Source organism: Setaria italica, chromosome II (genome assembly GCF_000263155.2).
Source record: "Setaria italica strain Yugu1 chromosome II, Setaria_italica_v2.0, whole genome shotgun sequence".
Classification (NCBI taxonomy): Eukaryota; Viridiplantae; Streptophyta; class Magnoliopsida; order Poales; family Poaceae; genus Setaria; species Setaria italica.
This window is the reverse complement of record NC_028451.1, coordinates 46,532,030-46,555,009: the sequence shown is the minus strand read 5'-3', so window position 1 is coordinate 46,555,009 and position 22,980 is coordinate 46,532,030. Positions and strand designations below refer to the sequence as shown.

General features: G+C 48.1%; 2 protein-coding genes and 1 non-coding gene across 3 annotated transcripts; all 3 read right to left on the bottom strand.

Annotated features, from left to right (window-relative positions):
- Positions 1–3,211: 3,211 nt before the first annotated feature.
- On the bottom strand, positions 3,212–5,094 carry LOC101783180 (transcription factor MYB61). Its single transcript, XM_004958384.3, has 3 exons — positions 4,830–5,094; positions 4,479–4,608; positions 3,212–4,359 (listed from the first exon to the last, which is right to left on the bottom strand). Exons 1-3 carry the CDS (start codon positions 4,960–4,962, stop codon positions 3,573–3,575), a joined length of 1,050 nt encoding a protein of 349 aa, XP_004958441.1. The 5' UTR covers positions 4,963–5,094; the 3' UTR covers positions 3,212–3,572.
- A 9,363-nt stretch (positions 5,095–14,457) lies between these two features.
- Positions 14,458–18,447, bottom strand: LOC101782770 (pectin acetylesterase 12). The gene is made up of 12 exons (XM_004958383.4): positions 17,794–18,447; positions 16,911–16,993; positions 16,664–16,793; positions 16,447–16,520; positions 16,210–16,296; positions 15,994–16,118; positions 15,801–15,861; positions 15,652–15,705; positions 15,495–15,572; positions 15,281–15,386; positions 15,051–15,196; positions 14,458–14,932 (listed from the first exon to the last, which is right to left on the bottom strand). The coding sequence occupies exons 1-12, from the start codon at positions 17,975–17,977 to the stop codon at positions 14,816–14,818; spliced, it is 1,245 nt and encodes a 414-aa protein (XP_004958440.1). The 5' UTR covers positions 17,978–18,447; the 3' UTR covers positions 14,458–14,815.
- Positions 18,448–22,382: 3,935 nt separating this feature from the next.
- On the bottom strand, positions 22,383–22,454 carry TRNAH-GUG. Its single transcript has one exon. It is a non-coding gene; the product is annotated as a tRNA-His (tRNA).
- Positions 22,455–22,980: the final 526 nt, after the last annotated feature.

Sequence of the window (22,980 nt, the reverse complement as noted above, 5' to 3'; positions counted from 1 at the left end):
CAGGTCGTGGAGGTAGAGCCACCGCCACGACGCTGTTTTGCCTGCGCGCCAATCACGGTCGCGGCCGCCACCCACTCGCCGCTCCACTAGGCTATTCCGGCCGCCGCGCTCCCTGAGCTCGCTGCGCAGCCGTGGCTACTGCCCGCTCCATGCACCATCTTCAAATCCAATCGCCACAGGCAAGAAAACGAGACTTTCAAAAAAGATTTGCCAAGAAACAAAACCAAGAAAAGAAGAAGAAATCCTGGTGTGCCAAGGAAATTAGCGAAAGAACACACCTGAGGGCATCACCGATGGAGATTCGGGGGACGGGGCACGAGCGCGGCAATGGCATCCCTCATGGCGTTGTCCTGCAGCGGGGTGCCGCTGACCTCCAGCACGCGGAGCTGTTCCATCCGGCGGCACGCCAACGCGGCTGTGAGCGGCAATCCCAGAAGGGAGAGAAGAGGGCGCCTGCTCGGCGGACCTCCATCTCACCCGCCCCGCGCGGAGCTCGTGCCGTGCTCGCCTGGCCGGTGGAGCTCGCCCTATGCAGATCTAAGGCCGGTGGAGGTCGGCTGGCCTTCCACGACTCGCCTCGTGCGCTGCTAGCTCCTCTTGTCATGGCCAGGAACCGATTCGGAGGGGAGGAGATGGGGCTTCAAACCGGGCCGTGGAGGGTGGGGGAAAGCCAAACCGGGTCTGTTTTCATTCCGAGCCAAGCCTAACCGAACAGTGATTCCGATGCAAACCTAGCTTGGAAACGGGCCGTTCCAATATGCCCAGAACGGGCCACATTCCGGGCCATTCCCAGGAAACCGAACGGCCCTTAGTGTGGTTTATGACGGCATTGATTCAATTGGTCCTGCACGCTCCTGAGGCGTCCTCCTCCGTGCATTCATGGATGGAGCAAGCATTGGATGCTGGCCTGACGGATGCCTGCCAGCCCTGTGTGATGAGGATGTAACGTCCGTGTATCTCGTTTGTCAATCAGTCAGAGCTGGCCGGCTCTATGCGTGCATGGGCCAACAACAAGCTGCTGCTTGAATTGCATTGCTATCTTCACTGAAGCGTCAGTGGTCGGATCCCATGAGCTGCATGTGTCGCCCGATCGGCCTCATATGGTAGCCCTAGCGACGTCGAAAGCACGGCGAAGCCAGGCCACCTAGGGCGGATGAGTTGCATGTGTCGTCCGGGCTTTATTTAGTAACCTAGCGACGATGAAAGCACGATGAGAGCAGGCCACCTATGACCTACACTACAGTGACTCGTGACATGCGAGGAGGTGAACCTTGGTCAGAGTGAGAGGTGGGCGCCCGTTTTTTCTGTTGAAACACAGTACATATGCGTGAACGTTCACATGCACGCACGCACATTCATCCCTGTAAATACACGCATACAACACTACTCTATGATGTTAAATTACAAGTTCAGTCTGAAAAAATGTTAAATTACAACGAGTTATAGGTTCATTTCCTCCAACTAGAATTTAGGCGCACGTTTTCTTCTTCATAAGAAAACTCATATTCCTCCTATGATGGATCTCGCTCATTATGTTTGTTAGGGGCGCCATAAGAGAAAGTGAAAAACATAGTTTCTTCTCATAGAAGTATCTGTGGCTGAATCTAACTTCGAGGAAAGAAAAAAAAAATAAGATAATGCATGTGTCGGCAGGGAATACTACCCACATATCAGCTCTCAGTCTCCACACTACAGAGGAAGTGACCTTCAGTACCAGTCAGTAACTAACCAGTACCGCTCGTTCAGTCCTAAATGCCACGCCATTTAGTACCGACCTTAATGTCTGGTACTAAATGCGCCATTTACCGACCGGTCCTAAACGGCTTTGCGCCCAAAAAAATAAGGAAAAAAATTAACGAACAGACGGGAGGTCCTCGCACATTCACTTGTAATATGCGAGTGCGCGGTCCGTGGAATTCGAACCCTAACCTCAAGCCTCGTGCGAACCATCCTTACCATCTCACTTACACAACACATTTGATTGAGTTAGATATGCTTTCCTTTTGAAAGAACCCGTGGAGCGGCCTTTAATACCGATCAATAACACCGACCAGTACTATTGCCCGGTACTAAAAGACCTCTGAGGACCGAAAATTTCTACATGGTACTAATTTCGCGCGTTAGTACTGGACGAAAAGTTGTCCGGTACTAATGTCAAGTACGAGATGCTTGTATTTCTAGTAGTGTCACATGCTCATCATAACTAATCACCACGGTTGTGTAGGCCAGCAAATGAATTATATGATTGCTAGGTCATATCAGTGGACCTAAATAAATTTGAGCCCATGAGTCTTGAATTCTAATGTAAAATTTATGAAAAAAAATCTGAATTTCCAGTTCCATGTACGTGCAATTAATCTTGCTTAGTAGTTTCGTATGGCAATTGTGAGTCATATTTACTCTGATCGCACCCTCATTATAAATAACCAATAAGTTTTCATTGAGTTATTTCATAAAATGCTGATTGGCTTAGATTTGTCATTTGTCCAAAATGTTTAGGGTTTATGGTCCCCTTCTTAAATAGCATCCAATAAATTCGAATTGACATGTCCAAACTTATTTAGGTCCTATCAGTGGTGTTCTCCATTTCATTGAAAGTTGCGACTTCGTCACAACTACTGTGAGCCACACTTTGGCTTAGAACTCGTTTTCAAGCTAACCAACAAGTGCAACAATTGTTGTTGACAAATTGAACCTGTTGGCACCCCATACTTGCTGCACTTTCATGGCAAAACTTTGACTTGACAATCATTTAGCCCCATGTAGTCTTGTTGGGCATCCATGGTGAAAGCTCATTTCGAGCTGGGGAATCCATAGCACTCTAGTATGAGAATCATCCGGTATATAATTATGAAACATGAGAGAACCCCAACTTTGTTGTCGAACATGCATGCCTCTAGACTTAGGCATGCATGAAATTATCTCTAATAAACTCTTGCATGGCAACCTCGATAGAGCTCTCCAAATTTCTCCAGAATATTTTCAAGTATGCATCGCTACTTTTTAACAATTGAATTTCCAGGATTTTGTGTTCTGAAAAATATTTCATTAGCTATACGACAAAAGTTTTACAGGAGAAAAAACTAATTGCAGTACAACACTCAATGATAACCAAATTGGAACACGGGCGATGCCGGGACCATCACCTACACCATCACGAAAATAAAAAACTAGAGGACCCCATGATAAAGCCAATGCTGAAGTAGAGAGATCACTGACCAATCACCACTCTTTTTTATTAAATTAACCACATAATTTAATTAATTAAACACCTTTCTTTTCACATATATATATCTATATATCTATATAATTCTTTGTCCCGTCGTCACCAATTCACCATCACCACATGCACTTTACATGTCGATCGCACCGGAAAATTAACACGCAACGCAAGCCCGGTAATCCAAAAGAGGAAGAAATTTACAAACCAGAAGCTCACCACCAAACATTAGCTATCAACAACCGTGTAGGCACATACACGAGCACATGTACGCGTATAAAGTGTTGGGGGGTTTGATCGATCGATCGATCGATTAATTGCTCGCCGCCGTGTGCGTTGGCTCGAGATACGATCAATTCAAGCACCAACTGCTGCTGAGTCCGCTGGCGTCGACGAACTGCACGGCGTCCTTGCTGTCGCCGTAGATGCACTGTCCCTGCTGGTACTGCCCGCCGCCGCCGTAGCCGTCGAACACGTAGTCGGACCACTTGAGCTCGTCCAGCGCCGCGCCGTACTGGTCCAAGACGGCGGCGGCGCCGCTGCTCGTGCCCAGCTCCAGCCATGGCAGCTGGCTAGCGCTGCAGCTCTGCTGCGTCGACAGCTCGAACGACCCGTTGCCGCCGCCGCTGCTACTGTTGTTGTTGCACTGTTCGTCGGTGGCCGTGGTGGCCGGGGGGCTTAGGCCAGCCATCGAGTTCAGCGTGCTGGAGCTCGACACCGACGGGAGAACTACCGCCGGCGGGCCATCGGAGGGGCCGCCCTGCTGCAGCGCGTCCGGTTCCTGCAGGTAGCCCGCGGCGAAGTCCCCGTTGTACCCGGACAGCGACTGCAGGGAGCCGTCGCTCACGCCGCCGTCGGCGCTGATGCTGCGGCTGTACACGTAGCTCTCCGCCGTCACCGGCGGCGGCGGCATGTGCTTGCCCGCCGCCGACGACAGGATGAGCTCGGCGTCGCTGAACACCGCCGTGCGGCTGGCTGCGGCGGCGCCGCCCCCGCGGCTGCTGCTGGCCTCGGCCAGCGGCTTGTGCGTGTCCGGGTCGATGCCGCGCTGCCGGAGCTTCTTCTTGATGTACGAGTTCCAGAAGTTCTTGACCTCGTTGTCCGTCCGCCCCGGCAGCTGCGCTGCAATCTGAGACCACCTGTGTTATTCGCGCACCGACAAGCAAACAAAATTCCCAATTTGATCAGCTAAATTGGCAAAGCTTTGGACTTAATAATCTGATAGAATGCATGGATGTTGAGTCAAAATGGCACGTACTTGTTGCCCAGCATGGAGTGGAGATGGATGATGAGGTCCTCCTCCTCCTGCGAGAACGCGCCCCTCTTGAGGTCCGGCCTCAGGTAGTTGATCCACCTCAGCCTGCAGCTCTTTCCACACCTCTCAAGGCCTAATGCAAACAAACCCCACGAATTCCATCAATTCAACTAGAAAGCAACTTCGAATATTGTCGGAACGATGACGCAAACATATATGATCCTTTCTTAATTAGGCACAATCCTAGAATTATAATCTTTCTTAGCTGAATAGTAACCATGCTGCATTGCCTTAAGAGAGACCCGAATTAACAAATTCTAGTTAAGGTGTCTGGATGGTACACAGTAGTGGTACCTGCAAGCTTGGGGACGGAACTCCAGCAGCCATGGCCATACTTGGCAATGTGGTTCATCAGCTTCTCATCCTCCTCCGGCGACCAGAGTCCTCTCCTCAGCTTCTTCTTGGGACCGCTCGTCCTCCTCGCCATGATGCCACCCCCAACCGATGAGCTACCGCACGCAAAGGAGAGCTGCGGCGGCCGTTGCGGCAGTTGCTGCCAACTACAACGGCGAAGCTCTGGGAGGAAGAAGACGACAATGAGGAGAGGGAAGGGTGGGGGGGAAGAAGGTGAGGTATAAAAGAGAGCCCGGACGTGGCGGGCGGCAGGTCGCTCTCTAGTAGGTGCAGGCCACTGTACTGTAGACTGTAGGGAGTGTGTGATCGGTGTACTCTCCCTTCCTCCTCAGCTCGACCCCCTTCACCTTTTCAGCTCCATCGATCTCCTTTAATTCCTTTGCTCCGAGCAACAAAGGTTGTCCATCGTGAAGGAAATCATGCACGAGAAAAAGGCTACATCACTTTCTAGAAATGTTTTTTCTTCAACGCTGAAATTAAGTTAGGGCTACAATATCTTTGGATTAGGTGCATACCGTAACACTGTCCACCGAACTGTGTCCTTGTTATTGGTAGGGCAAGGCTGCCTCCCACTAGCCACTACTCCGCCTGCACTTTCTCCAGCCGAATTATTTTCACCTTTGACACTGGGGTGCGAGTGCATGCATGGCCCTGTTGGGCTTTGCGCACACACAGCTCGACTGATCCATCCGCTTTGCGTTAACATCACTTCATGATATCACCTGTTATTTGCAACGCAAGCAAACAGCATGGCAGCAACATGCACACACACATGCATGGCCATTATCGATCGGCATTGCCACGATGACGAACAACGTATAAAAAAAAGGCCGTTGCTGTCAGGGATTAATTGCGATTAATTAGAGGCAGGATCTAGCCAATAATGGCCATGGTAGGCTAGGCAGCTAGGTAGGGGCACAGCAAGCACACGATTAGCTAGGGTTTGAAAAGGCCACGATATGCCCAAATGGGGGGGTTTGGAGACATCACAGCGCAGCGCTGCGTGTCAGCGTGTGTGCAAGAGAGACGACAAACCAATGGTAACCACATGTTGATGCTGTGTGAACCTTTTTTTTATGCACTTTTCGAGCCCTGCTGGCGGGCTGTTTGGAGTGTACATGCAGCAATCTAATCTGACCTGATTTTCTAAACATATATTGGTGATTGTTAGTGTGTGTACGGAGTGTATGATCTCTCCTTGGCCACACACACACACCTCCCAAGGCTGGCCTTTTCTTGCTGGTTTTGGAACAGATCATTTTCACTGGCAGGATTCGGGTCGCCACCAGATTGTTACCTCATCAAGACAGGATAGAATAATCCCACGTGTCTTTTTGTTAAAAAAATATTTCCTCCTCCACACCGACAAACTATGCCCTGTTCTCACTGTAAGCATCAACTGATAGATAATTTTTTTCACGCTATATATAAACACACACCAAAAAATTGACAATTCAAGCACGCTTCCGTGCTCAAGCAAGACTGTCTGAACTCGAATTGATAGGATATACTATACTATGACTAATTTTATTCAACTAAGTATACGTATACATCTTTATAAATATAAAAAAGTATATACCATATATATGCATGTGCGAATCTGTTGGAGCAAGTGGCCTAGAATTGTGCAGCTACGTATGTCTACGTTCATGCATTAGACAGCGACTGCACGTCACATTCAGGTCACTGGCTGCACAATCACGCATGCGTATAGAGTACATGATCATCCTGAATGTCTAACCGAGAAGCTATTCGCTAGCTACTGTATCCGATGCAGCTATCGTCTTTTCCCAATTTATGCTTGTTGCTTTCACCTTTTAAGTCCATGAGAATTATTGTATGTATTTCTTTTATTTAATTCATGATTGTATATATATTGCTTGTGAACTAAAATAGTGCCATTTGGGTCGGCATACAACGACAGAACCGTGTACCGTCTGTATCATGAAAAGTAAGCGATGAATATACTAGTCTTGCAGTCTTGCTTGTTTCAAGAAATTCTCATTTAAATCAATGACCTGGCAAAAGATGCATGGACAACAATAATCATGTGTTGTATATTGTTCTTCCGTTTGTTGGTATAGCTTCTGGGTGCCAATTGTTTGAGGCAAAGCTTCAGGATGCTGCATTGGTTGGTAATGCACGAAACTTCTTTTTCAATGAAATAATATATACGGTTACAAGTGAGAGTAAAAAAATTAGGAAAAAATCACTTTACTACCCTCAAGTATAGCTTAAGTCCAAATAACCTCCTAAAATAACAAAAGGTTTACTAAACCCCTTGTTTAGCTAAACCGGTTCAAACCACACCTTTCATGCAATGGCAAAACTGAAGATGCGGACGTGGGAGCTGGCAGGCTGGTTTTGCTGACGAGGAATGCCACGTCGGCGGACCTACGTGGCAGGTTTAATTACGTTTTGATCAAAATATAAAAATTAAATATAAACATTATTTCAAAATAAATAGTACAAAGAAAGCACATTATGAATTGACAACAGCGGACTGTGTATACCAAAGTATCCACAAACGGATTCTCCATCGGGAGAAACTGTGCTAATTATGATTTGGAGTTATCTGAGGAATTGAAATATGCATATGAATATAGTGTTATTTTTTCTCCATCGTTTAACAGATATGCATTCCGGTTCGTTTAAAAAAAATAGATATATATGCATCGACAATTATGAACACACGTCCATCGTCAAAAGTAGCGTAATTGCGCAGGCACTATTGGACGTTAGGGATTCCTTTGGTTAGAAAGGAGATTCTGTTTTAGAACAGAGTGATTTGTTTTAATCAAAACAGACCTGGCGGCCGGCATAAAGATATAACAAAAGCATGTTAGGTACGGCTCAATTATGCATGTATTATTTGGATTGCAGAGAGATAGAGACGAGGGCACCTGTAACTGCGAATAATGGAGACCTGCATAAAGTTTCCGACGAGAAAGAGAAATCCATGTTGCTAGTAATAACTGGGTGGATGAATACTGCGATCTTACCTATTTCCCCCTGCAGCCACACATTCCGCACGTATATGTATAGCAGTATAGGAGACCGATGGATACAGCAATCTGGCACGGAAACGGTTAGTTGGTGCTACTTCATATACTTGTCTAGCAAGTTCCTAATTCTGAAATTTAATTTGATACAATACCATGCACCTTCCACCAGTCCACAAATACAATGCTCCCTCCATTCAAGAATGTGACAAATTCTATCTCCGTCTTCAGGCATAGACTTTAACCATTGTTTTCAATCGAAACCTATATCACTTCACTACAACATAGTCAACATTGGTCGGGTGTTTTCTCAAATGGACGAAGGTTATTATTTTTTCTCAAGTCGAGTATTTTTAGACTAACTTGGACGACAATCCCTAGTTCCCCAGCCAACGTTTCCCAACAAAAAAAAAAGATCATCGGTCACTTGGCAAATTACTCTGAGGAAATGTATTAATTAAACTAAAAAACCTTGGGCGTTTGACAAAAGATCCTAAAGAAGACCAATGACAATTAGCCGTTGCAAAAATAACAGAAAATTTTTAATCTAGTAGCGCTTATAGCTAAACCCAATATAGTGTGTAAGTATTTTTCCAATTAGAATATAATCTAATTATCCAATTTTTATATACTAAAGATACTTATAATGACATTGATTCTTTTTGTCAAACACAGTCGCAAACACTCATATACACGCACGTAAACTTATCCCTATAAATGCACACACGCAACCCTACCTAATGAGCACCTCCGAGAGATTAAGTCAGCAGATCTTAAGATTGATGAAATCACCATAAGTGCCTCATTGTCGACGGGTACATGGCCTATCACTTAAAAAATAGGGTCAATTAATTCCTAGAATAAATCCACAAAAATACGAGCACCCGTACTGAGTCGAGGAGTCAAACCCGGATGGGCAAGTTTCACCATAAGAAACCTACCAGCTGAACTACACTTCCGCTGCCGCAATAATATTGGTTTTTGTTCAAATATATGAACAAAGTTTTGAGTTTTCAAAAACAGATATGCCTTTATATCATCTTGAAGGCGGTAGTTCATATAAGCCAGCTGGTCTAATTAAGAACCAAGTGAAGCTCAAAAACATGTTGAAAGGCTGCCAAATATGGCATGCATATTGTATTCTGTATATAGTCACTAGAGAAAGCAACGTCGCAACGACCCTTGTGGAGCATATACCCAATTAAGGCGCCACTAATAGGAGCAAAATTGTGGCGATAGAGGTAAAAGGGACAAGCGAGGGGGGGAACTGCAGCCACAGAAAATAGTCTTGCTATGGCCTGCTAGCTTTGGCTTGTTGACTCAATTTACGAGCATCCTTACATTTCATGAAACTTATATAGTTATATGTAGCTAGTAACAATATATAAGGTCTAGCATACACGAGGACAAAAAGATTACTTCAGTGTTACATTAGTCAGACATTAGTTGGTAAAAGTCAGTTAATTATCACTGACAAAAACGTCGATCGGTTGCTAAAGTTGGGTTGCTAAAATAGCACATATTCGGACCTGCATCCATCGATCGTGTATGCATGCATGCATTCAGCTCGATTATTCTCTGGTAACCGACGTTCGTGTACAACTGAAGGCACCTCAGAAGAGGCCCCTCCGCCAGCACGGCGTGCGGCGCCGTACCCAGGCGCATGGATGATGTGTGTAGACAGGCTGGCTGGCTGGCAGGTGCCAACAAGCCATTGACCTGACCTCCAGGCATCATCTTCCGTTCCGCCGCGGTGGTATTCCGATACTCTGATATCTCCATGCACGTACGACAGCCGCGGCGGGACAGAATGTTAAAGCCGGCCGACCACCAAACACGGGCGGCTATGTCCTGCACACATCACGGCGCGTACCACACGAGCATACACGACGGAACGCCGAACGCAACACCCGCCCCGGCCCGGCATGCACACCTGCCCCGCTTGGCACGACGCGAGAGCTAGGCGCTAGGTACACACAAAACTACACTATTGCTATACAAGGAACACGCGTGCGCACAGGACCAACATTCCAGGCCACTCAAGTTTGTCATCCACGCCGATAGGCATGTATGTATGGCAGGTCATGCATCTCCACCCGTGATGGATGAGATTTGTCAAAGCATCCGAGCAGCAGCCGGTCCTGTCGAGCTACAGGGCCATGCACCGCACGCGCGCGTACGCCCGGCTCGATCCCCCCGCGGCGGCGTCCCCACGGCGGACGCGCACGTCCCACCTGCCCAGGCGGCCCCGCGACGGCTCGCACCCGCTCCCGTCGCCCTCGGCCCCGTCCGATCACAGCAAAGAGCGGGACGGGGGCCTGCACGGCGCGTCCCACTCTCTCTCTCTCTCTCTCTCTCTCTCTCTCTCTCTCTCTCTCTCTCTCTCTCTCTCTCTCTCTCTCTCTCTCTCTCTCTCTCTCTCTCTCTCTCGTGGAGCCGTGGGCGCGCGCTAGCGATCCCTCTTGATGCGCGCGGCTCTAGCTGCCCGGCCAGCCGGTGCGGGTCTGGCTGGCCGTGGGCGCGCGCGCTGGCGGGGACGTCGCTGTATGCAACCCTGTGTGTGCGCGCGCGCGCGCGCGTCGCCGTCGCGTGTGCGTTGTCCGTCCGTCCGGGCCGGGGCGGTGGGAGTGGGAGTGTGGGACACGGACTCGGCGCGCCGGGGATACGTCCGCGTGGAGGGGTGCTTTCGGACGTTCGATGCTCAACAGTGAACAACACGACGGCGGGGCTCCGCCACTCCGTCGTATACGAACGGTATACACCGGACGGGCTCTCCTCGCTTTCCGGTGACCGGGCGGGGGCACAGGCCGCACAGAGGAGCGCTGCCAGGTAAAAGCTGCTTTTATTGGCGCGATTCATATGCATGCAGATGGATGCATCATGCTCTGATACTCAAGTACATGTGAAAAATTATCTACCTTTTCCTATCAGATATACTGTATCAGAAACATACGTCCTGAATTCGAATCTCGACGGTTACGATTAAATATATTAATTATAACCGACTCCTATTTTCACGCTTGAGGGAGCCACATCAATTTTACAACTTTCTCTATTAACAAATTCTTTGAGTTGAATCGGTTACGTGTGCATTCAACTCAATGCAAGTTCAATGTCAATGAAAGGTGTACGGTCGAAATCAGAGATTAATGGTCATGTATTATTTTTTTCCCCGGACTGTCAAATTGAATTTTTGTTCTAGGCAGGGACTGTCATCAGTTTATTTGGGAAAGTTTCTCGAGCCATCTACCGTCAGAGAGGATGCCAGTTTGGACAAGGTCTGAACAAGGCTAGAATTTGTTGAAACGCGGAGCAATAATCTGACAAAGCTTATTCGTCGTTTGTTAAAAAAATATATAGTGCCTGGTTCTCCGAGGATCATGTGATGATAAGGGGGCGCTGCCATTGGGGGCGCTGTCGTTGTCATCAAAAACATTTTGGTCACGCCAAATGAAAACTTGGCCCATTCTTTCTTTAATAGACGGATCGATGGCGATGTTTTTGACACCATTCCTTTCTTGGAAGTGCCGTCTTGCATATCCTTCCGCTCTACTGCTCCGGCTCGGGTGACCTCAACGTTGTTCTGTTTGTTTGGCAGTTCTGTAGGTAATCTTTATGCTGTCTTTTTATTCTTGCAGGTTGTCAGTTGCTTGGGTCATAGCTTTCAGCTATTTTGGTCACTCCTTTTTATTTTGGGTGTTGTTGTGGGGTGAGTGGTGCTTTCTCATGGTCGCTCCATGGTCGTCTTTGGTTGTGCCTGCGGATGTTCCTCATTGTTGTCGTCGTGGATTACTCGCTGCCATCCCATCACTTTGGCTCTCATCCAGGCATTGGCAGTTTCCTATGTGAAGACTTGGTCTGGCCCTTCGTGGATAGATGGACGATGGCGGCGTTGGCGGCGCTAGACATCATCTTGCATGACTCCCTCACTCGGCTTCCGCTGGCTCAGGTTATTAGGCATTCGGTGATGTGCGTGTGTTCTTGGCGTCTCTTTCTCCTACAGGCTTCAGGCAGTCATCTTGATTGTGTTTAGTGTGGTCGTGGTGAGGTGGTTTCTTCTTTTCTGTTGTCGTGTTTGTGTTGTTTGTCGCCGGTGCGTCTTGTTACTTTAGGAGTTTTTTTTTAAGTTGCATCGTTGTAATTCTCTTATTCTTAATAAAAAATCGTGCTATGCAAAAGAAAGCGATGATATAATAAGGGATGATGGTGCTGGTGCCTCCAGGCTCCAGGGCTCACCACGCCGGCGGCGGGAGTCGACGACGGCTCGAGGGCTACGTGGACCAAATTCCCCGACGCGGGCCTCAACAAAGAAAAGATGGGATGGGCTCAGGAAACTGGGCGGGCCAAGCAACGCTGCCGTTTCGGCTTATAACAGATCGAATCGCCTCCGAACCCGCGACGGTAAATGAAATACCGTCGGGTGGACGGGAAATGAAATACCTTCCGGGCGGCCAGACCTTCTGGCGAACGCTCTCATGCTCGCCGCGCTTGGTATCGCCGGCGCCCGCGCCGTCACAGCACGTTCCCTCCTCTAGTGTCATCTCCGATGAATTCAGTGCCGCCGCTTCAACACTCTCCCGCGAGCCTCCCCTCGCCGCATTCCGCTGCACGGCGGCGGCCGGCATCTCGCCGCCGTGCCCGTGCCCGCGGCCAGCGCCACTGGGACGACACCGACAGTGCCGCCGCCTGCAGCCCTTCCGCATCAATCTACGTGGTCCAGCTCCGCTGCTTGGCGATGGAGGTCCGCGCCGATGCTGACCACCACGTCCATGGCCTGCTGCACCGACACAATGCAGTCTGTCAAAGTGGATGTCATCATGCCTGCGGGCTGTTGCTGTACCCTTGACCTTGAGGTGAGGAACGCTAAAAAAATTCCCAATTTTCAGGTTCCCGATCCATGACGACATCGGCAGCAATGTGGCAGTAACAATCCGCTGCTCTCAAAGATCCAATCAGAAATGTATCCATCTGAATGTTCAGAACTTGTTGCCTCCAACGCTCAGCTCGTGACCTGCACTGCCATCCCTGCTGCAGTCTCTGCTTAGCACTGGAGATTCAGGACACAACTTCTATAAGTCCAGATTTTCAGAACATCATCAAATCGTGAGCTGAACTGCGATCTCTGCTGCAGTTTGATAAGACAATGTGCTCACACGAAAAAGAAATGGCACGCCTGTCGCCTACTCGCCTTATTAGCACTTCTCGGATGACTTGCTACAACGATGGCATGCTTGCAAGTGTATGCATGTATATGATCAATCCCCATGATCTGGAGTAATGCCAATCACCGGTGATATGATCCTCCAGTGCTTTGATGTCTTGTATTTCTGTTCACTGTAAAATGACAGTCAGTCCTGCATTTCAGAGTGCAATCAACCGATGAACTACTGAGCTGTAAATGCCAGTAGGCTGTGCATGTAGCAAACCGGCGTGTCTCAGCATCAGAAAACATCTCCAGAGCTATCATTTTCCACAGGCTCATACATTGAGATGCACCAAATTAAGCATTGAAGGCAACAAGTTTGAACATTTAGATGCAGCGTCTTTCGTTCCCCAATTCCCCTCCATTTCTGACAGGATGTCTGACAGTACTACTAAATTGTGACAAGCACGTTGCTGCTCCTGCTGCTGATGTTTTCATGCATCGAGAACTCGTAACCCTTCCTCACCTCAAGCGGATCAGTCATCGGCCTGAAGGTGCAATCGACTTTCGCAGCAGGCCACGGACGCGGTCGTCAGCATACATCGTTGAGGCCCTCGATCCAAATCCAACTCCAAGTCCAAGAGGCGGCGCTGTAACATCTCGACGCGCCAGAGCCACGGGCGGAGGAAATGCGCGCGACGGGGCTGGGCGGTCTCGTCCCGGGCGGCGCTGACCGCGAGCACGACGGCGCGGGAAGATGTCGGACGCGACCGCGGCGGAGCGCAATGCGGCGAGTGAAGGCGCGCGGGAAATGCCGCATGCCGCGGATATTACACTGGGGGATCGTGGTGTGACGTCGCCGCCTCGCCGGCGCCGGCGATGCCAAGCGCGACGGCTCGGCGAGCACCAGAGCGCGCCAGGCCAGGAGGACCCTTGGAATATTTCTAGCCGTTGGATCGAGAGGTTGCGGTCACGATTCGATCTGCTGAAGACTGAAGGGGACGCGGCAGCGCTACTGGGCCAACGGGGAGGCCCAGTTTATTGAGCCCATCCCTCTTTTGTTGAGGGCCTTGAGGCCCCTCGTAAGCCTCGTCGGGGAATTTGGTCCGCGTGACCCTTGCGCTCGCCGTCGTCGATGCGCCCGCGGTGTAGACGTCGACCGTCGCCTGCCACAGTGCCACCACCATGCGGCCAACCGGCCGCCGCGGAGGCACCATCAATCCACGAGCCCCATGCGCGTCCAGTTTCGCTTCTCCTTGGTTGGTGATCGCGTGAGTTGTTGGCCGTCGGTGCTAGTTCTGCTCTGGAATCTCTCATCGTACTTTCGCAGACTGCAGACACTCAGATACCCCGCATGTCATAAACCAGAATCATTGCCGGAACAACCACCACGACACATTTCACAAGGATACCAAGTACAATTGGCACCACAAATTAAGGTACTTCACCGCACAAATTCTCTTCACACTATTATCACGTTTCATACATGAATGTATAACATTATACAGTACACCAATAGGGCCAAATGTTCAGGCACATGATGAATGATGTGTGCAACGAAAAGAATCGATATCATGGTATGTGGAACTAACGCAGAGGCCTCCTCGCATTTGCGGGCGAGGCCCCTGCCCTATCAATCATATCATCGTGATGAACAAGGGCAAGCCATGACGCTTGCACCCTCTCTATATCTATACCTTGTTTCTGAACTTTTGATTCTGTACCCGTTGGGGTATGTTCCTTTCACCATCTGAATCATGGGTGGCAAAGAATAACTAATATTAATGGTCTCCCCTGAACACGAGATGATGGCAAGTGTTATCGCAAGGGTATGCGCAGTCTGTGTACTTCGCGTCTCCCCTCTGGAAGTACCAGTCCCCGACAGCTTCAGCAATTCTCTGCTCGTAGTAAGCAATGGAAGTATCATCAGAATAGGAAGAACACTCGGTTCGTGAAGGAAATTTACCATGAAACTGAGATAAAGATGGTTTGTTGTTTGCGTTGCTGCAAGCGTACCTTGTTACCAAGACGTGGCGAGTTGCTTGCGTACCATGTATCCTGCCTCTCACTCTGACAATGAGCAAAACATGAGTTGATGAACACGCCATTTTGCCTTGACGCAGAGAAACCCCTTACAGAGTCGAGCATTTCATTCCTGAAACCTGCATCGCAAATAGTAGGTCAGCCTATTTTCCTTTAGTTAATAAATTATTACAATCAAAAGGTCTGGTGAAACAATGAAATACCTTGTAAAAACTGAAGTTGGTTGCTATTACAAAAAGCGTGGTTCGTTCTACATTTTGACCATAGACCTTGGGGGTCAGCAGCTTTGGGGGCCACACTTTGTTGAAGCTGGAAAACATAGGACACTGAATTACTTCACTGAAAAGTTTAGCTAATAACCCTTTCAGTTTAAATTCCAGATAAGTTACAGCATAGCATTATATGCATAACAAGTACCTGCCACACATCATAGGCGGTGTTCAAAATAAAAGTTGGAGTCTGAATGTTTGGCACCACGTTCTGCGGGAAAAAGCACTGTAGGAACCACTAGTTAGAAAAAGGAAATTTTCACATGTTTTAATCTTTGATGGATAGTCATTGATGTTTGCATTACCGAGGTTTTGTCCATGCGAGAGGTGCAAGACCTAGGCAAGCTTCTTCCAGAACCCTGAATTTTAGGTGAATTTTTATTAGAGCTGTGTAGGCAAAATGAAATTACTGCTATTGGCACAAAAATACATGAGTAACAAAAACAAAACATACCTGCAATCTCACAATGCCATTGAAGAAGGATCTCATTTCTCGATGACCAGAAACATCAATGCTGCAAATGGTTGGATGATCTATTTGCATTAATATACAATTGAGCGAATACACTTTATTGATAGGAAATAAATAATTACATGAGTAACAAAGATTATAGGAAAGCGAGTTTCGTCTATTTGCGTGAACATACGTGTCAAGAAACATTCCAGCATCAGCCAGGCATTTGACTCTGGTGTTTGATGGAAACAATCCACGGAATTCATCGCAGTGAAGTATGGTAGAAACACCACCAGCAGAGCATCCAGCAAGAAGGGCCTGGATCGATAAATTGCATCAGGAGATGAAATTGAATCCGCAAAAGCTAAAGCAAAATGAGTCAAAAGTGGAAGGAATGAAGGATAAATACCTGATTAGCATAACGCATTCCTTGTGCCATCAGGTCATCCATAGCAGCCTGCCAAATGCGCTGACCTCGGAAATAAAGGCCTGCAGCCTAAAAAAAGAAGGAAACTAGTGAATTGTTGTGGTTCCTTAATAAAACAAAGGCAACATGGATTGTTGGATTAACATCCTCATAGTGCATATTTAGTTTAGTGAAACTAAGGAAACAAAACGCCGAGACTCGAGACAGAATCTCACTAACCGCATTAGAACCATCACCAGTGAAGGATCCGCCATCACAGTACCGGACCTTCACTCTGTTCCAGTTGTAGAAATCTAAGAGACCAAAAACATCAATACAATTACACAACTATAAGTAACAACTAATTAATCAACAGTGATATTTGTTTTTGGTGTCAGCAGAGGCGCAGTATGAAGTTTGAAAAAAAATCTTAATGCAGATTAGCTGAGAACAATACCAGGATTCTCTTCAGGTCTGTTACTCATTATCCCAGTAAACTGGAGCTGCCTCTCCATGTGATTTGATGACCCACGACGACTGCCCTTGCGGAACACACAGCTGCTAACATCATTGCACCAGCCTCCACCCTGAATGCCATATTCATGTTAATCCTAAATGGAACATTGCAATGCTAATTGTACAATTGCCATTTTCATGAATTTATCTGTGACTTCACGTCCGTGTGGTTGTAAAGTATTTCTCACCTCCAGGTTGACAAGCCAACTGTTTGCTCCTGATCCAAACCCTCGGTGCAGGTGGTAACCCGGTAAGCTTCCATCCAAGCACACTGTAAGATAGTATAGCACGAAGTAAGCATCAACTTATACTAGTCTACCTCTGCTACATGCTCGAATAAATTTTCATGCACAATCAAATTCTGATGTAAGCTGAATTAAATTACTGATGGACTACTTCATCAGTGCTATTATTTAATTGAACATCCAAAGCAATGGCCACTCAGCAGACTTTCTTCAATCAAGTTTCCACAAACAAGACTATCGCAACATAAATCCAAAAATAAGCAGTCGCAAAAAATTCGAATCTTGACCAACTGACTGCACCTAAACAAAGAGGAACCCAAGTCGTTAAATTATTTGATACTTACCACAAGCAGTCACAAGGCAATCAATCATAACAACTTGCAAATGACATGGGACTGATGGTATTGAGCCCCTTTTCCCCAATCAGGTAGCAATAATTCATCCTGACAGTTCTAAGGAGCAATAATTCATCATGGCAACCACCTACAGGGCCAAGGTTAGATCCACACCCAAGGATCCACACATGCTGCATGATCACCCAATCAGCATGCTACCTATATAAAGGGGTACATGAGAGGGGCAAAAAAAAGAGCAATCGCAACCAATCTAGTAATACTATATAGATGCGCTGACCAACCAGGGTCAACACAGGAGAGGAACATGCCTCACACAACTCAATGAGCCAATCCAGGCACTCACACTCGAGTCTCACACACTGACTGAGCCCGAGAAGAACTCGCGTGACTGCTAATAAAAAACTAAACTTTGCAAGGAAACGGATTAAAGAAAGGAGCGATTCTGCTTCTGGGACAAGAGAAAACCTCACCGGCTCCCTTGGCGGCCGCCGACTGGATGAGTGTGAGGCCAACGAAGACGCCGTTGCTGCCGCCGGAGCTGGCGGTGGTGCCGTACACCTGCGTCTCGTTCAGCCACGGCTCGGAGCCATGGGCCGCGCTCGCTCCTGCTCCCACAAGGAAGGCAAGAATCACGGCAAAAAGACGAGAAGCCATGGTTCTTTGCCTCGCCCCGCCTCGGCCTCTCCCTGCTCTGTCTCGCCGCAGGGGAGGCGTGAGCACGGGGAGGAATGGATCTGGGGAGGTCTCGGGAAGTCGGGAGGGAGGGAGAAGAGCGGCGAGCGCAGAAGCGGCCAAGGCCCAAGGGAGGAGAAGGAACTTTATACGCAGAGACAAGCGCGGCGCAGCTGGCTGGCAATGGAGATTCTGTAGCGTAGCGTAGTGCTAGCCGGAACGTGTAACGCGGCGTGCCGCGGCCCTGTGCGGCGTTACAGGTGTGAGGAAGTAAAGCATCTCTCCCTCATTTGGAGTGAGCAGGAAAGGCGAGGCTTTAGTGAGGGTGAGGTAACGGAATTACAGCACAGGGAGGGAGGGTGGAGGAGGAAGAAAAGGGTTCGAGGATGGGAGGAGGTCTGTGTGACCGCATTTACGCTTTGGGAGCTCGGCCCGCCATTGCACTACAGCTGTGCGCTCTGGCTGCGGTAGGCTGGTTGGTCTCCCGTGCTTCATTGCGACTTGCGCGAGCGCAGCTTTTTCGTTGGGAGGCGCAATACAATTAGTGGTGTGCTGGTGTCGGTTTCTACTACCGTGACGTGACATGAATGAACCGCGACAATACTGCTACGCAGTGACCGGCCGGTAGCTTCTTTTGTTTCCATTCTCCTTCGATCCATCCGCGTATTATACAGTATTGTACACCGTAGCAACTAGCAAGGTAGCAGGTCTCAGATCGTGTCTGTAGCAGTCTACGTACATATATGTAGTCAGAAATAGTCTTTTTGGATGGAGGAAATCCTCTTGTGCGCAACCATCAATATCTTCGACCTAAGTCATGATCCGAGCAGAAACAGCGGAGTATAATAATTAGTGGCGTAGTACCAACCCAATGACTGTCCATAGAAAAGATAAAAGATTATGTGGCTAAGGAATAAATGAAAAAAAGAAGGAAATCAAGTCTTACGATCTAATTTCTACCCATCATTCAAAATATAATGAGAGATGAATAGTATATTAAATTTAAATATGAAACAGTGATGTTTGCATCGGAATTTGATGCGGAACTTATGGAAATTTAGGCCTTGTTTAGTTCCCAATTTGGGAGTGGCAAAATTGGTATTTTGCCATAAATACGCAACTGTAGCATTTCGTTTGTATTTGTGAATTATTGTCCAAACATCGACTAATTAAGCTTAAAAGATTCATCTCGCAAAGTACAACAAAACTGTGCAATTAGTTTTTGATTTCGTCTACATTTAGTATTCCATGCATGTACCGCAAGTTTGATGTAATGGGGAATCTTATTTTTCATAGTGCCAAAGTTGGGAATTTGGGGGTAATTAAACATGGCCTTAGGTCTGATTTGGTTCCACCGACTTATTTTTAAGCACCCGTCACATCGAATGTTTAGATACTAATTAGGAGTATTAAACGTAGACTATTTACAAAACCCATTACATAAGTGGAGGCTAAACGGCGAGACAAATCTATTAAACCTAATTAGTTCATGATTTGACAATGTGTTGCTACAGTAAAATATTTGCTAATGATGGATTAATTAGGCTTAATAGATTCGTCTCGCTGTTTAGCCTCCACTTATATAATGAGTTTTTTAAATAGTTTATGTTTAATACCTCTAATTAGTATCTAAACATTCGACGTGAAACGTGCTAAAAATAAGCAAAAGGAACCAAACGAACTTATAGCTGGGACTGCACTAACCACACTTTGATGACAAGATTAATGCTCCACTGACGGACCTGACGTGCCCAGGATCATCTGCGGCGGCCGCCATGTGGTCACGTGGACACCGCCCGCCGCCACCAGCTGCTGATACGAACAAGTTGGACCACCGGTTTTGCAGGCCCGTGCGAAGCTGCATTTTTGTCGTAGCGGCACGCTGCATGCATCCACAGCACGTACGTCGATGGACAACGAAACCTGACCAACTTTGCAACCGACCGGCACGTGCTGCCCTAGATGGCGTATAGCCGTGCACCGGCGCAACCCGCCCTGCCAGCTCAGCTGAGCCTCAAGAGGGAAATGTAGAATGCCTATGCTTGGAGCATGGCTCAATGATTCTCGTGGTCGTGGAGAATCCAGCTAGAGGAATCTAATCATGACAGCGACATGTAGGATTATACGTGTATAGCGCTCTCTCTGGTAAATCTATTGCATGCCCAATGATCATCAGATAAACGCTGTCATGAAAAGCAGATTGGCTCCGGTCATGGTCAAGAAGCCTGAAGAAAAGGAGGCTATGCCTACCACTTAGCCACATCATGGATGTCGATCAAACTAAGTTCAGGAAAGTTGGGTCCTGAAGAAAGGGAGCAAACGAGGAGTGAGTGACTGGGTGACACTCAGACAGTGGGACATGTTGAGTTGCCCGTGATTGCAGGGCCGGTAGCCGGTGTCAACTGACAATTTTTCTCTACGGCACACGGCGTCGATAGCGGGCTGGAGTCGGATTACGCCGGCGGCGAGCCGGCGAGCCCTACAGCGTTGAAGAAAAACCAATCAAAACGCATGGTCTGGGGGCTATTTAAAGAACTAAATAATAAAAATCCTGAGCTGGCACACGGCAGGTGCAGTGCATGGTGGCCTGGGCAGACCGGATGGCTCCGCTCTGCGACGGCAACAAAAGGTGGCCAGGTGGGGGGACGCACTGAAGAGCGGAGACGAAACAGAGCTAGGCCGGTGGAATAGATCGCCCTGCCGACACGACGTGATGGGACAGTGCTCCGTTCGCCACTCGGCGGCGGTAAAGCCGGAAGCTTCTTTGCCGGCTTTGGCTTTCGCGAGAACACGCTGCCGGTGCCGGCCTGGTGCAGTTTTCAGGCCACAAAGCGAGGCCGAGGCGCCTCATCCAGCGGCCTCTCATCAGAACTCAAAAACGATTCGGCGCAAAAAGTGAGCTCGGCACGGCGTAGGAATAGGCAGCTGGTGTGTGCGCCGATGGGGACATCCGGACATTATGCGCAGATGCTCTTGTTCTCTTCCCCAAGATCGATGCGTGCGTGTTAGGTACTCCTCTTTAACAGTCAGTCAGTCCATCAGAATAGAGACGCATATAGCACTAATCCCTCTGTAGATCCGTGCCACGCAGATTAATTTACAGCAGCAATGCTCGGGTAGTGGCCGTCAATCAGAGCGTAATCTCAGTAGCTATCCCCGGGAGCGGGAGCACATGGACCTGCAGTGCCCGTGCTGCCGCCTGCCGCCCGGCTCGCCGTAAACAAATGGTGGCGTGCGCGTCGCCTCCTCGTGCCCCCGCGCAGCGTGCAACGAATCGTGCCTGCCTTGGATCGCGTCGGCGCGGGCGCTGGGAGTCCCTCCTGCCCTGCAGAGTGCAAGACGGCAGACGGCAAGGCGACGAGGTAGAGAGAGAGAGAGGAGTAGATTCAGATTGGCGTGGGGGAGATTGGATGCGTGATGACAGGCGTCGCCTCGGGTCAAAGTTAGGCATGTTCCGCTGCTCATCCGTCGACCAGCAGCAGAGCAGCAGCTCCAATAGAAAAAAGGGAGTAGCGTGATAGCTTGATGCAGGTTTGGACTAGTTGCTCAATTTTGGAGTGCCAAAATGCATCATAGTACACTGTAACGTTTCGTTTGTATTTATGAATTATTATCCAAACATTGACTAATTAGGCTCAAAAGATTCGTCTCGCAAAGTACAACAAAACTGTGCAATTAGTTTTTAATTTCGTCTACATTTAGTACTCCATGCACGTACCGTAAGTTTGATGTGATGTGGAATCTTCTTTTTGCGTAGTGGCAAAGTTAGGATTTGGGGTGAACTAAACAAAGCCTTGGTACAGCCTGCGTGCATTAGCAGTAGCACAGTAACGAGACGGACTTCTGATTAAAACTCCAGTTAGGACCGCAAGCTTTGCACTGAAAGGGCGAAAGGCTAGCTGATTAATGGGAGCAATTGGAGGCTGGAGCGTGCCATTTCTGGCTGGCAGATGGTGATGGTTCGATGTGCATCGTCGGTGCAAGATAACCACCACGCCGTCGGGTCCTTTCATGGCCAACAGGCCGGCCGGGCGAACCACTGGAGGCGGATCGGAGGCCTATACACAGCTACCTACCTTTGCATGGTTTTTCAAAATGAAAGATGCAGCTGTCGTCTGCCTGTCTGGATCTGCGCCTCCGTGCCACTACGTAACAGTTTTTTTTTTTTTTTGAGGGGGCTGAGTGAAGCCGTCCATAAAAAAAAATTAAGAAAGGAAAAGATTGCGCAGATATGAGCCATAAATGGAACGGAATGAAAAATGCAATGCCGGGCTACACAGAACTTGGCCCAGATTATAACAGAAGAAGAAGCCCGACAGCCCACCACTTCAGCACGTCCACAACAGAAGAAGAAGGATAAAATAGTTGGATAAAAAGATTATGTATGTGTGGCTGCTGGGATTCGAGCCCAGGTCTCCACGGCCACAACGTGGAATTCTCACCACTAAACTACAGCCACATTTGATGCTTAGTTTTAAGCTTCAACTTATATAACCATTTTTATATCCGTTGTTTGCCAATTTTTTTTCCTTTCTTTGATAGAACCTTTTCTCCTTTCTAGAAAACGAGGAGATAAACATTACGACCTCTGCATCATGCCGAGATGCTATGCGCGAATCCTTTGTTTTTAATCATCTACACATATTATTTCAGTATTTTTGTATTCTGAATTATGCTATGCACAAGGTGTTAGCTACTTAATTATCTTATGACCTGGAGTATTCAGTTTCCGTAGCTCTCTCTATGGTTCTGGAAAATCTTAAAGACTTGGCTTTACCTTCTCAATGCTTCCTTTCTCTGTTTTGGATTGCCTTTTCCTCCATTAGACTACGACCATCATAAATCGATGCCACTGCCACGTGATTCTTTCCTCGAATCAAATCTCTTCAGGGATTTTGTCGAGATTTGATTCGAATGGCAGAGTAAACAAGGCACAAGCCACTGTTCTCCTCAACACTGATCATGCCGATCACCTCAGACTCAGA

What these genes read in the sequence shown, in the direction of transcription:
- LOC101782770 (XM_004958383.4), bottom strand. Translation starts at nt 17,977, where the DNA reads ATGGCTTCTCGTCTTTTTGCCGTGATTCTTGCCTTCCTTGTGGGAGCA. An exon ending in CAGACCTGAAGAGAATCCTG is followed by an intron (nt 16,521 to 16,663) that starts GTATTGTTCTCA and finishes TTGGTCTCTTAG; the next exon opens with ATTTCTACAACTGGAACAGA. An exon ending in CTCGCATGGACAAAACCTCG is followed by an intron (nt 15,573 to 15,651) that starts GTAATGCAAACA and finishes TGGTTCCTACAG; the next exon opens with TGCTTTTTCCCGCAGAACGT.
- LOC101783180 (XM_004958384.3), bottom strand. Translation starts at nt 4,962, where the DNA reads ATGGCGAGGAGGACGAGCGGTCCCAAGAAGAAGCTGAGGAGAGGACTC. An exon ending in TTCCGTCCCCAAGCTTGCAG is followed by an intron (nt 4,609 to 4,829) that starts GTACCACTACTG and finishes TGTTTGCATTAG; the next exon opens with GCCTTGAGAGGTGTGGAAAG. An exon ending in CACTCCATGCTGGGCAACAA is followed by an intron (nt 4,360 to 4,478) that starts GTACGTGCCATT and finishes CGAATAACACAG; the next exon opens with GTGGTCTCAGATTGCAGCGC.